Source organism: Mus caroli, unplaced genomic scaffold, assembly GCF_978045245.1.
Source record: "Mus caroli unplaced genomic scaffold, Mus_caroli_1 scaffold_1, whole genome shotgun sequence".
Taxonomy (NCBI): domain Eukaryota; kingdom Metazoa; phylum Chordata; class Mammalia; order Rodentia; family Muridae; genus Mus; species Mus caroli.
Window position 1 is genome coordinate 90,387,632 of NW_028227256.1, and position 14,251 is coordinate 90,401,882.

General features: G+C 48.1%; 1 protein-coding gene across 4 annotated transcripts in view; it reads left to right on the forward strand.

The window, feature by feature from the left end:
* Window positions 1-10,029, forward strand: part of D2hgdh (D-2-hydroxyglutarate dehydrogenase) — a 21,914-nt gene extending 11,885 nt beyond the window's left edge. For all 4 annotated transcript variants that reach the window (XM_021168980.3, XM_021168973.3, XM_029479329.2 and 1 more), the window contains exons 7-10: window positions 37-180; window positions 919-1,061; window positions 3,908-4,073; window positions 6,699-10,029. In XM_021168980.3, coding sequence (XP_021024639.2) covers window positions 37-180; window positions 919-1,061; window positions 3,908-4,073; window positions 6,699-6,958 — 713 coding nt within the window. In that variant the 3' untranslated portion in view covers window positions 6,959-10,029. The remainder of the gene's footprint in view (window positions 1-36; window positions 181-918; window positions 1,062-3,907; window positions 4,074-6,698) is intronic.
* The last annotated feature ends 4,222 nt before the right edge of the window (window positions 10,030-14,251 follow it).

Genomic DNA, 14,251 nt, shown 5'->3' on the forward strand with positions numbered 1-14,251 from the left:
ATCCTGAGGTGTCTGATGCCCTGTGTCCCATCGCAGGCTGCCCTGGGTTTGCTGAGGTTCTGCAGACCTTCCGCACCTGCAGGGGGATGCTGGGTGAGATCCTGTCTGCGTTTGAGTTCATGGATACTGAATGCATGCAGTTGGTTGGACAGCACCTCCGGCTAACCAACCCAGTACAAGGTATTACCTCTGTCCTGTTTGGCTACATTGCCTTGCTGCTTCAACACTGTGGGATATGTTGGCTGACTCAGAGGTAGGGGCAGTGGAATGTCTTAGGAGGATGGGTGGGCAAGGAGCACTGTGTGGCCGTGGGTCATTGTGTATAGGAAAGCCTTGCTGTCTTTAACACTTGCATTCAGTCTGTGGTAGGATGAACTTGTATGATTGTTCTGGAAGAAGCCTTAATGTTGTGTTAAGGGATGGGACAGTGCCCCTCGGTGAGTTAGTAATACACTTTTAACTTTTAGAATGTTTAAACAGTCAGTTCTTGTGATAGAAATTGCTGTCTTTAGCATGTAATAGCCATGTCTGAGGTGATCATCCACCCAGTGTCCTTTCCCTGGGATTCTGGAGTCTGTAAGAATAGATAAGCCATCTCTTAGAGCCCACAGCTGCCTTGCTGTGCCAGCCCTTCCGAATCAGGCTGTTGGGAGGTATGGAACTGGACCCAGGCATGGGGCTAAGTGAGCAGGGTGGGGCTTCCTACAGAGAGTCACCTTTTTGTCTATTTCTCTGCCAGCAGAAAACTTATATTTAACCCATGTGAAATTTAGTGAACCTGAAAGTTCCTGTTCTTTATGTCACCTCAATCACCAGGGAAGAGCTGTCTTAGTCCCATGACCGGGAGGAAAGTGGTTCTAACTATGGATGCTGGCAGGCGGGACTGTGGCTCACAGTGCCTCTCCTGCTTCCTTTCAGAGAGTCCATTCTATGTCCTGGTTGAGACCTCAGGCTCCAGTGCAGGACATGATGCTGAGAAGCTGACGAGCGTCCTGGAGCAGGTGCTGAACTCTGGCCTGGTGACAGATGGCACTATGGCCACCGACCAGAGGAAAGTCCAGGTGCTGTATAGTTCCTTTCTCCTGTCTTCCCTCCTGTCCACATAGCCAGGGCCTGGTCTGACCTGCAGCGATGGGGTGCATGGCCAAGACACTTCGGGTTCCATGGTATGGATAGAAAAGCTCTTTTTTTTTTTTTTAATATTTATGGATTTCTTTCTTTCTTTCTTTCTTTTAAAGGATATTTTTATTAAGTATTTATTTTATTTATAAAAGTACACTGTAGCAATCTTCAGATACACCCGAAGAGGGCATCAGATCCCATTACAGATGATTGTGAGCCACCATGTTGTTGTTGGGAATTGAACACAGGACCTCTAGACCAGCAGTCAGTGCTCTTAACCACTGAGCCATCTCTCCAGCCCCCATTAGAGGAGCTTCTTTGGAGTGAAAAATGTATTCTTGGTATCTAGATTGTTTTCACTAACACTAAAGAATTACCCCCATACATCTCCCCTCTCCTGGGCTCCATGGCTGACCATGTGCTGGCTATAAGTTGGCCACAGCTCTCCACAGATTTGTCCAAAGGAGAAGTCCAGGGGAAGACGGTGTCTGAAGGACAGAGGGACAGCCCTGACTGTGTTGCAGGGAAGCTGTCTGGGTTCCTGGGGGATGTAGGAACAGGAGTTATTTCTGTTTGGGAGCTGTGTTTCACCTAATCTGGGAGTTTTATTTTCCTGGTGTCTGGCCCTGGTCCTGGTCCTGCTATCTGCAGTATGATGAGTTGCCAACAGAGGGCAGAGAGGCTGCAGGGAGCTGCCAGGGTTGATCCTTGGCAAGAAAAGGACGGAGACTGTGCAGTGTGAAAAACAATGAATCATTGAGCTGTGACCTATGGAGTCAACCTGTTATATATTCTATTCAGTTTATTAAATCATTTTCCTTATCGTTAAGGTTGGTTGGCCTTTGGGGTTTGTTGTTCTTGTTGTTGTTGTTGTTCCTCTTTCCTTTCCTTTCCTTTCCTTTCCTTTCCTTTCCTTTCCTTTCCTTTCCTTTCCTTTCCTTTCCTTTCCTTTCCTTTCCTTTCCGTTCCGTTCCGTTCCTTTGCTTTGCTTTGCTTTGCTTTGCTTTGCTTTGCTTCTTTCTTTCTTTCTTTCTTTCTTTCTTTCTTTCTTTCTTTCTTTCTTTCTTTCTTTCTTTTCTTCTTCTTCTTCTTCTTCTTCTTCTTCTTCTTCTTCTTCTTCTTCTTCTTCTTCTTCTTCTTCTTCTTCTTCTTCTTCTTCTTTTTTGAAACAAAGTTTCTCTGTGTAGCCCCTAGCTGTCCTGGAAGTCACTATGTAGACCAGGCTGGCTCAAACTTTGAGATCCACCTGCCTCTGTGAGTGCTGGGATTAAAAGTGTACCCCTCCCATCTCCCAAACCCTCAGCCTGGCCAGATTTTTTTCGGAGATATGTTTGTATATAGCCACAGCTGGCATTGAACTTACTGCATAGTTCAGGGTGTCCTTGAACTTCTGATCTTCATCCTCCACCCCATGCATGCTTAGATGTGCTTGCATGCCTGGCTCATGTGGAACTGGTGATCCTAAGGCTATATGCTGCTAGGTGAGAACTGTACCAGCTGAGCTCCAGGCAGCCCTAGAGTCCGTGCCCACTGAAGTGTTGCCTGTTACTAACTTCAGCCGTTACCTCATAGCAAAGGTGAAGTTCAGGGGAGTGTGGCAGCCCTGTGCCTGTTGATTCCATGAGGAAGCCTTTATGCCACAGACTGAGTTTGGAGCTTGCAGTGATGAAGATGGTCCTCTCCACCTGCTCTTGTCCTCAGCTTCCTTCTTTCAGCATGATCTGACAGTTTTATGCTTGGTGGTGACTCTGCAGCTACTCCTGATGGCAAAGGCGCTCAGTCTGAGTCCTCCAGGTCCTCGCCATGCCTCGGATGGCTCCCTCTGGGGTCTCCTAGAAACGCTCTGGGGGAGGCTGGAGTGTCCCAGCATCCCATTGCACACTTGACTGGTGCTGGCCTTGGATTTGGGTTAAGAAACACACTTTTTTGGAGCTGAAGCTCAATGAGATGACAGGGCCTGCTCCTTGAATACCTTTGTCTGGTGCAAGGCCGGTTATGTTTCTGCTGACTTCTCATGTTAAATGGAGTCCTGGGAATGCTGGGTAGTTTTTGTCCCAGAAAGGTCTTCTTCTGCTTTCATGCCACATGTATATATATATATATGCACACACACACACACACACACACACACACACACACACACACACACAGTTAATATAGACTCTACCTGTGAGAGAAAATATGATCCTTTTTACTTGTTTTTTTGAAACAGGGTTTCTCTGTGTAGCCCTGGATGTCCCGGAACTCCCTCTGTAAACCAAGCTGGCCTTGAACTGAGAGAGATCTGCCTGTCTCTGCCTCTCCAGTGTTGGAATTAAAGGGGTGCATTACTACCAGCCACTACCATGTTGCAGTAGCCTTTTCTTTTCTCTTCTCTTCTCTTCTCTTCTCTTCTCTTCTCTTCTCTTCTCTTCTCTTCTCTTCTTTTCTTTTCTTTCTTTTTTCTTTTTTTCGAGACAGGGTTTCTCTGTATAGCCCTGGCTGTCCTGAAACTCACTTTGTAGACCAGGCTGGCCTCGAACTCAGAAATGCACCTGCCTCTGCCTCCCAAGTGCTGGGATTAAAGGTGTGTGCCACCACCACCACCGGGCTAGTCTGTCTTTTTAAAGTCTGTCCTAGCATTGTCACAGAGCTGGTCCTTCCGACAGCCCAGTTGACCTTTATACTTCCAGACCCTCTGCCCACCTCTGTGGAGACCTGGATGAAAGCAGCACTGTTTCAGAGACCCCACCCAAGTGCCCTGTTGTGGTTGGTGTGCTCTGACTGTGTGTCTTCACGATCTTAGATGCTGTGGGCCTTGCGGGAGAGGATCACAGAGGCACTCAGCTGCGATGGCTATGTGTTCAAGTATGACTTATCCCTCCCTGTGGAGCGGCTCTATGACCTTGTGATCGACCTACGCACCCGCCTTGGCCCTCGTGCCAAGCATGTGGTGGGATATGGACACCTGGGTGAGCCAGCGCGTTACCCTGCCCCTGTGGGCAGCACAGCTCCACTGTGGTGAACTGAATTAATTTAAACACATTAAAGACTGCCTGGGAGGCATTCAAATACATTGGTGTCACATGAAAGAGAGAAAGCTTAACTTGCCCTTGAATTAATTCAACCAAGAACAAGCAAAAGTTTGAATTCCTCTGTCTGCCATGTGTCTGCCTATGCCTGCCTGATAACTTTGATTTTGCTGTTCATCTATCCGTCCCTAACAAGAACTTTATATTTACTGAACAGCCCAGGAGAGGTCACATGAGGAAGGAATGAGGGATAATTTACAGAAATCTTTAACAGAATTTTGTGGAAACTAATGGGTATGTTGGGGGAAGATGGCGGAGGAAGGATAGCCTGTGTCTGGCCAGAGTTTCTCCTGTGCTCTGAGCAGGCAGGTGGGGGAGGGCTGTCAGAAGCTTTCCACTCGGCCCAGGTTTGCATCTAAGCCATGGGTGGGGGATGGACAAGGGGCAGCCCCCAACTGAGGGCCCTGGGGGGACACCCTGTAGCCCCGGAGTTATGGGATAGAGGGCTGAGGGAGAGACTTTCCCATGCAGGTGAGAATAAGTACAGTGGGCCTTGATGAACAGAGATATTCTATGGTTTTAGAGCTGTATTGTAGAAAGGCACGGGGAAAGGGAAACGGGGAGAGAGAGAGAGAGAGAGAGAGAGAGAGAGAGAGAGAGAGAGAGAGAGAGAGAGAGAGAGAGAGAGAAAGAGAAGAGAGAGAGAATGAGGAGAGTGTAAGAATGAGAGGAGAGGATGAGGAGAGGAGAGAGTGAGGGGAGTAAGAGAGTGAGGTGGGGCCAAGCAGCCCTTCTTATGGTAGGCTGTTGTCTTTACTGTTGCTAGGTAACTGGGGAGGAGTTTAGCCTGAAGGTCAGAAGCTTGGGGCATTGTCTACATGACTACTAGTCACAAACTTCTCCTGTGGGGGTTTGGGTGGGATAGTAACTTAAACAGGAGCCAGAGTTCCAGGAGATATGAGGGAACTCCTTTCGCCCCATGTAGGTAAATTATCACCAGTGGGTCCCGGGGTTCAGACCTCAACTTGAATGGAGACCAGACTGTGTATAGCCCAGTGCCCCACAGAATTTCACAAGTGATTGGACTATTTACCCCAGCTTACCCCTACTGGCCCCAAACCACTCAGTTCGTAAGCAAACAGAACTGTAAATTTACACTATCAAGTTTTATTGATTGCAACATTTATGGCAGATATTTGTTATTCAAGGTCGTTTTTCTTTTCTTTTTCTTTTTGTTTTTTTGTTTTGTTTTTTTTGAGACAGGGTTTCTCTGTATAGCCCTGGCTGTCCTGGAACTCACTTTGTAGACTCAGAAATCTGCCTGCCTCTGCCTTGTGAGTGCTGGGATTAAAGGCATGTGCCACCAAGCCATGCACTCAAGGTTGTTTTTCAACCTGCTTGCTATTTTTAGCAAAGATTACCATCACACACACACACACACCCAGAGATAGCTATTGCCCTCTGGGTCAGGGGCATGGAAGAGCAATAACTTTATACCCATGCATTAGCTTAGGTTGTAAAAGCTGATTACACATGGAAAGCCAAGGTTAGTTGTTTTCTTTTCTTTTCTTTTTTTTTTTTTTGATGATACAAGATCTTTATTTATTTTTTTAATATTTTTTTATTAGGTATTTTTCTCATTTACATTTCCAATGCTATCCCAAAAGTCCCCCATACCCCACCCACCCACTCCCACTTTTTGGCCCTGGCATTCCCCTGTACTGGGGCATATAAAGTTTGCAAGACCAATGGGCCTCTCTTTCCAGTGATGGCCGACTAGGCCATCTTCTGATACATATGCAGCTAGAGTCAAGAGCTCCGGGGTACTGGTTAGTTCATAATGTTGTTCCACCTATAGGGTTGCGGATCCCTTTAGCTCCTTGGGTAATTTCTCTAGCTCCTCCATTGGGGGCCCTGTGTTTTCTTAAAGATGGGTTGAACAAACAGGCTTGAGTACATTAGCAGGATATCAGGTCAGTTATGTCATCTTATATGAACTTTGGCTGTGAGGTCCAGCAAAAGTGCCATTTTCTTAGACTCCAAGAGATATTTTCTTAAAACCCTGTCTCTATAGTGACCTCATAGCTGAGTTCTGTGGCTGAGACAGTATCATTGGACTCTAGTCCTGACTGGTCTGGAATTTACTCTGTAGACCAGACTGACTTCAAACTCACAGAGATCCTCCTGCCTCTGCCTCCTGAGTGCTGGGATTAAAGACATGCACTGCTGTACTCTGTCATTTCAAGTATGGTTTGAAAAGCCTTTTGCTGTGCAGGAACGGTTCTCACCAGCCTGTGTCTTTAGACCTTAGGGTTCCTGGGGGGAGTTCCCAGTCATTTTGGGGAGGATTAAAAAGTGGCTCATGTGCCCAGATTCCTGTAAGATGGGGCCCAGCAGCTGCCATTCATAGCCTTGGAGGGTTGAAGGGATGGACCAAGGGGGTGGCTTAGAACCAGGATGCATGGAGTGCAGATACCTGATTGGGGGTTGGGGCAGTGATGTCTGAGGAGGACTCTTTGGGCAGATCTGGGGCCTGCTCAGCCTAACTGTTCCCTTGTTCCCCAGGGGATGGCAACCTTCACCTGAACGTGACTGCAGAGGCCTTTAGCCGGGAGTTGCTCGGTGCCTTGGAACCTTATGTGTATGCCTGGACAGCGGAGCAGCGGGGCAGTGTCAGTGCGGAGCACGGCCTGGGCTTCAAGAAGAAGGATGTACTTGGCTATAGCAAGCCACCTGTGGCCGTGACGCTTATGCATCAGCTCAAGGCCATGCTGGACCCCAAAGGCATCCTGAACCCCTATAAGACTCTACCTGCCCAGTCCTAAATGGAGCTTTTCAGCTTGTGCAAGATGCTAGGACCTAGGCGAAGGAAGGTTTGGTGGACCTGGAGGCCTGTCAGCTGATGGCATCCACAATAGACCAGGTTACTAACACTCACTGGCTAGCTAGGAGCCACCGCTGAGCAACCTCTGGGCAAGGTTGCCTCTCTGTGGGGGGTGAACAGATCAGATAGAGCTTCCAGGCCCTTCTTTTGTCTCCTGCCAGCTCAGTGTGGACAGAATAAGTGGGTGGGCAATTGCCCTACTCCCAAACAGGCCAGATCTCACCAGCTCTGGGGTGGGTGGCCTGTGGAGACCTGCTTTGTTGCATCTCTATAGCGTGTAATTTTAAAACCTCCCTGTTTGCCTGGTGCATCTCGAGGCTGCCACCAGTCTCTCACTCAGCTTCGCTACTGGCCAGTTGGCCATTTTCCCCTGGAGCTGTGATTGCTGCCCCATCCCCTCATGGCTAGCTTTGCCAAACTGTCGCCAACAACTGCCCCAGTGGATAGAAAACACCAGTTTTATTATTTTAAAACTAGACAGATAACTCAATGGCTGGGTGAAGAATTTCCTGCCCTAATCTTATCAACTAGCTCCCTCCATCTTGCCTGGCCTTCTGCCCACAGCAGAAGCTATAAACTAAGAGCCCCAAGACCTACATGTCAGCAGCATCCTACTCGCTTCAAAGCCTGGTCCAAAGTCTGCTTTCTTTGTTTCCCCTTTCTTCTGCCTGGGATGTAAAACTTCCATCTTTTTCCCTTCATGCAGCAATTAGCTTCTGCCTCTTTTATTGGCACAATCAAGAACCAATTAGGGAACCAATACCTCTCCCTTCACATCTCTGGGAAGAGAACCATGTGATCTCTTGGATGGATCTTACTGGATAGTTTGTCATGTGGCATGTATTCTGTGAGGGCTGCAGCAGAGTTGTCTAGCCCCAGATTAGTTACCACAGTGACAGAGAATGCCACAACTCATTCCCATGGGCCTGAGTCGGGTTTGCTGTCATATCAAGCAGGTCTTGAATTGGTAACTGTGGTCCACCTGGCTAGGCAATTCCCTCAGGTTTTGTTCGTTTTGAGACAGGTTCTCTCATGTAATTCTACGTAACTCTGGCTGTTCTGGAACTTATGATGTAGACCAGATAGATAGACCTTTAACTCACAGAGATCCACCATGCCCCTGACTTTGCTTCTGCCCCCTGAGTAATGGGATTAAAGGCAAGTGCCACTATACCCAGTTTACTTTGTTCTTAAAGACCTGTCTGGTTGGTAAGCAGGTGTGGAGGGCTGTGATTGCCTACAGAGCCTGACCTTTCTGGATATGGGACAGTTCCCTAACTGAATCAATAGAGGCAACTTTCAGTCATGTGGTCTACACACTGTCCTCTATCACTTGGCTTGTCTCATGACCTGGCAGTCTGGAAGGCCGAATACACCTACCATATTTTTTTCTGCTATCAGTTTCCAGAAAACATTTGAACTACAACCTGCAGCTGCTAGAAAATGATTCACATAAAGTTAATTGTAAAGTTGTGGCTCACTACATATCTCCACATATTTAGTGTGCTCTGAATTCCCAATGTGTCTTCACACGTGGATTAGAAAGTTAGTGTTAGCAATGTGAGCAATCGAAGAGTGAGAGGCTGTAGTTCCTGCCTGTAGTGTGCTACAGATAGGTTAAGCGAATGTGGGGATCCCAACACAGGTACGTGTAGCCCTTCCTGCCAGGACCTGCCTTCCTCTTGCTCCACTGAGCATTGTTCTGTGGAGCTCACAGGGTACGTGGTAAGCGAAGGGGCTGTCATTTTCTCTTGATGAGCTATGTGAAGCCCCCTTTATTCATCCATCCCTGGGAAAGGATCTCTTCTTAGGTCCCCTCTAGCTTTTCTTTTGTGTTTTGAAGTGAGTGCATTTTGAAGTTAGAGCCTGTGAAATAGAGCATGGTTGGTGTAGCAGCGTGTAGCTGTAAAACAAACCATCTAATGTTGTTAGCACTGACCAGTGCACCCTAAACCAATGGAGCAGTGAGTTCCACCCATGCAGAAAACCTAGCTAGAAACAGATGGGAAAATGGACTTGCTAACTGACCAATGAGATTCCTCCGGACTCCTCAGGCGTCTGACACATCCATCTCCTTAATGCCTGCAGTCTCTCACACCCCAACACAGAAGAGTAAGCCGCCAGTCAGAAGATGTCTCTCCCTGTGGGAGAGAGCTGGGTGTGGTGATGCTGGTTTGCAATCTAGCATTTGGGAGGCAGAGGCAAGCGGATCTCTGATATAGAGAATTCCAAGCCAGTCAGGGCTCCATAGTGAAATCCTGTCTTAAAAAGCTAGAACAGGTGACCACGAGGACTCTCTACTCCCATCCCACACAGACGGGAAGTCTCCAGTGTGCAAGCTGGGAGAGGGTATTGTGTTTGGATTAGAAGTTTAGGATTCCACTGCTAGATATCTAAGCCATTGCAATATGAGACACAGTTACCTAACCAGGACAGTGGGAGGAGTATACCCAGGATCAGCAGTTTCTCTGTGATGTGAGCAAGCATGGCCTGGAGTCTCAGCCGTAGGGAAGGTGGCTTGGGCATGGGCAGACCCTGCCCAGGACTACAAGGGGCTATGTGGTCTTCCATAGCAGCATGCGTCACAGAAAGAGGACAGCTGTCGTACGAGATGATTAGGAGACGGTGTTTTGTATGGTTGCAGACATGGACACCTTACTGATCCAGGTTATGCTCTCCCGGTCCAGCACACTACCCACTGGTGCCCCCTGTGAACCAGCTCCTGCCGCTGGATATATGCGATGTAGAAGACACTGCTGGGTACCTTGGTTGCAACTGCCCATTGCTGCCTATCTAGAATCTCAAAGCCTGGATGGGTAGGTGACCCATAGGCATTAGAAGAGGACCCCTTGCCCCAGAGGGTCTATGGGAGCAGGGGGCAAGCTCAGTTGGAGTGGAGCTGCTGTTTTGAGGTCACTAACCTGTGCCCTGGTGTGCTCCTTCATGGTAGAGTATCCAAGCTCTGAACCTGGTGTCATTTTTTTTTTCTTAATAAATGTACGAGTAGCCTAAGGTAACTATTTTTTCCTCAGCATGGCCCTTATCACTGGTTAGGGCCGGGTCTGCCCCTGGAAAGTGCTTGACATTTCCTGCCCCAGGTCTGAAGACAGACTGGGACATGTCCTGCATAGACTCACAGCTGGGTAATGGGATAGTCATGGCCATTATTATTCATGAATCGCTTCCTGTCTATAGAGCACACAGAGAGACATGCAAGAGTGCATGAGTGCATATACACAAACACGCACACGTACGCGCACGCACACCTACCAGAAGTTACAGCTGTTCTTTTGTGGGTCTTTTAAAAATTTTTTTTTTTTATGAATATGAGTACACTCAACTGTACAGATGGTTGTGAGCCATCATGTGGTTGCTGGGAATTGAACTGAGGACTTATGCTTGCTCTGGCCCCAATCAGAGTGATTTATTTTTAGATGTAAGCACACTGTGGCTATCCTTAGACACACAAGAATAGGTCATCAGATCTCATTACAGAGGTTGTGAGCCACCATGTGGTTGCTGGGATTTGAACTCAGGACCTTCAGAAGAGCAATCAGTGCTCTTACCCACTGAGCCATCTCACCAGCCCCTCTTTTGTGGTTTGGTGGGAAGCAGGGTAGGTTGTTCCCAGTAACTGGGCATATTATTTCTGCAGGTGGAGTGGAACTTGTCAGGCTGGGGCTATGTCTTTATGGGTAGGGGTAATGCCCAGTAAAACCTGTCTCAATTTCTCTTGATGGGAGGCATGTTCTAGACTAGTTTGAGATTAGCTGTAAGGTTTCTAGAACAGTGCTTGTCAGGGTAGTAGAGAAGAAGGGGCTCCGAGTCTTGGACATGTTTAGAAGAGGCTTGAATGTGGCCTGTGCTGGGTGATGGCCTGCCTGGGTCATATAGTCCAGCCCATGATGTTCTTATCTACAGGACTGCAGTAGTCTTTCCATGTTGGCCATCATCCAGCTGTTATTTAGACAGGTGTGCCTTGGGACATTTGCCCTGGGAAGTTGGACTCCTCTTTATCTATAGAATGGGTGGCTGTTGGACCCTGCCTTAGTGTTCAGGCAGTGTCGTTGTGAGAGCTACATTTTTGGTTATGCGGCCTGTGGGTCTTTGGGACAGTGGGAGTGGGTGCGGTGAGAGTCTTTAGGATACATCCCAGGTGACTCATGGGATGTGTACCATGCATTTAACTTGGGTGGGAATATTTGCCTCCAACTCTGGAAAAAGGAAAACCCATTAGCATCCAGATAGGTCCTCCTGTTGGTTCTCATTGAACCCTGCGCTGAAAAGGGGTGCATAAGAGGGATCCCCTGGACTGGAGCCCTCCCTACTGCAGGTCCCTCCAGCCTGGCCCCTGGCTGCCCTTGACTTCTGCTTAACAGGTAGTTTCCTTGTCCTCAACCCCTGGCCTGGGTTCTGAAACCCAGAAATCAAGAATGGACCCTTTGTTCTCTGGTCACATCTGCCTGGTCTCAATGCTGGCTGGTCAGGCAGCACCAACTAGAAAAGCAAACTAGTGGCTTTGATCAGCCTTGGTAGCACACTTTTCCTGCTAGCTGTGTTCTGGCTGAGGGGGGCCACTTTCTTTTTTTCCTTCCTTCCTTCCTTCCTTCCTTCCTTCCTTCCTTCCTTCCTTCCTTCCTTCCTTCCTTCCTTCCTTCCTTCCTTCCTTCCTTCCATCCTGTCTGTTTGTCTGTCTGTCTGTCTGTCTGTCTGTCTGTCTTCTCCCTCTCCCTCTCCCCCACCACTTTTCTTTCTTTTTTTTTTTGGGGGGGGGTTTCAAGACAGGGTTTCTCTGTATAGCCCTGGCTGTCCTGGAACTCACTTTGTAGACCAGGCTGGCCTCGAACTCAGAAATCCGCCTGCCTCTGCCTCCTGAGTGCTGGGATTAAAGCCATGTGCCACCACGCCCAACTGATCTTCCTTTCTTTCTTATTATATATTTTCTTCATTTACATTTCAAATGCTAACCTGAAAGTCCCCTATACCCTCCTCCACCCACCCGGATTCCAAACCCACCCACTCCTGCTTCCTGGCCCTGGCATTCCCCTGTACTGGGGCATATGATCTTCACAAGACCAAGGGACTCTCCTCCCATTGATGGCCAACTGGGCCATCCTCTGCTACATATGCAACTAGAGGCACAGCTCTGGGGGGGGGTACTGGTTAGTTCATATTGTTGTTCCTCCTATAGGGTTGTAGACCCCTTTAGCTCCTTGGGTACTTTCTCTAGCTCCTTTATTAGGGGCCCTGTATTCCATGCAATAGATGACTGTGAGCATCTACTTCTGTATTTGCCAGGCACTGGCATAGCCTCACAATAGATAGCTATATCAGGGTCATGTCTGCAATATCTTTCTGGCATATGCAATAGTGTCTGGGTTTCGTGGTTGTATATGGGATGGATCCACAGGGTGGGGCAGTCTCTGGATGGTCCTTCCTTCTATCTCAGCTCCTAACTTAGTCTCTATAACTCCTTCCATGGTATTTTGTTCCCCATTCTAAGAAGAAACGAAGTATCCACACTTTGGTCTTCCTTCTTGAGTTTCATGTGTTTTGCAAATTATGTCTTGGGTATTCTAAGTTTCTGGGCTAATATCTGCTTGTCAGTGAGTGCATATCATGGGAGGCTCCACTTTCTACATCACATTGGCAGGGCTGGTCTGAGAGAAGGCAGAACCCTAGGTAGATGGAACTGTCCTTATGCAATGCATGGACAGCAAGGACAGTTGGGAATTGCTGTGTCTTCTGGGCAGGATAATGCTCCACTAGAGACGAGTTTTTGGTGCTCTAAGCTTCCATATCCCGAGTCTTTTAAACCTTAGGGAGGGGCTAGAACCCACAGTCTCTTTGTCTCAGGCAGCCTCTAGGTAGAGCCCCTTGGTCATGGCAGACTGCCCCTTCTGTTTGGCTGGTCACCCCTTCCAGATTCTCATTCTGGAGGAGCCTGTGGCTAGGGGCCAATGTTCAACATCGTATCACAATGTCCTGTCTGTTCCCAGTGGCACGAAAGAAGATGGCGTCTTCTTCCTGTTCAGACCCTGTAAACCACGGAGAATCCAGGGAACTGGAACCATAACCTGGAAGAAGGGTGCGAGTTTGGGGACCTGACTATATGTGTCCTGGGCAATCTGCTGCCTTCTGGGCCACTGCCATTGTGGAGCAGCTAAAGTATCATCATATGTTTTTTGAGGAGGGGGTGCACAGAAAATCCACTCTGACCCTGTGTGTCTCTGAACCTGTGGAGCCTGGGCAGGAGGATCTGTGAGAGTCTCTCATGAAGAGAAGCAGCCCTTCCCATGTTCTGAGTGGAATGTGGGGGAGGTGAGGCGCAGGGTGGAGAACAGCCTGGTACTGCTCATCCATCAGATCACCTGCTGTTAGCCTGGAGAGCTACTTGGCAGACCCCTTGCACTTTGTCTAAGTTCTGAGATGCGCGCTGGCCTTAGGGAATCATGCCCAGCACCTGACCCCAGTGGAAAAGGTTGTTGAAAGGACTGAGGTGAGGCCTTCCCACTACCTTCTTCTCTTTTAAGCCAGGAACTACTGAACTTTTAAGTTTAATAATTAGGAGACAGTTTACCAGGATGTGAGGACTGTAAAACTCATGTGAAAAACTGGGTGGGGGGGGGGGAAGGGGAACACTTTGTAAACCTAATGATATCAGCTATGGTGAGAACACATGCTTTATAAAACCTAAGTACTTTCAAGTCATTGTTCCAGTATCACTGTTGACGGGCAGGGGAGGCGCACGCCTTCAATTCCAGTGCTTGAGAGGCAGAGGCAGGTGGATCTCTGAGTTCAAGACCAGCCTGGTCTACAGAACAAGTTCCAGGATAGCCAGGGCTGTCAGAGAAGCCCTGTGTTGGGAAAAAAATAACAAATAACCAAACAAATGAAAAACAAACAATAACAACAACAAAAACCCATATAAATCCTGTGTCCACATAGTAATTAGATGAATGAAGCAGTTTGGCTTTCTCCCGGCTTGGGGAAATGACATTCTGGATTTCAGTGTAAGTTATTGGCAGCTCTCACCGCTTATGTGTGGCAGCTGTCTTCCTTATGATTTCAAGTTCCACCTCAGTGTGAGTCTGAAGTCAGTGTTGTTTGTAATCCACAGTGTCAATGTGGTTACTCATTTGGTAGCCATTCTAGTTGAAAAATGGTTGGAAATCTGCCACACCAACTTCAATAGGATCTGTGTGACAAGCTCCCCAGACTGAGGCGATTGACC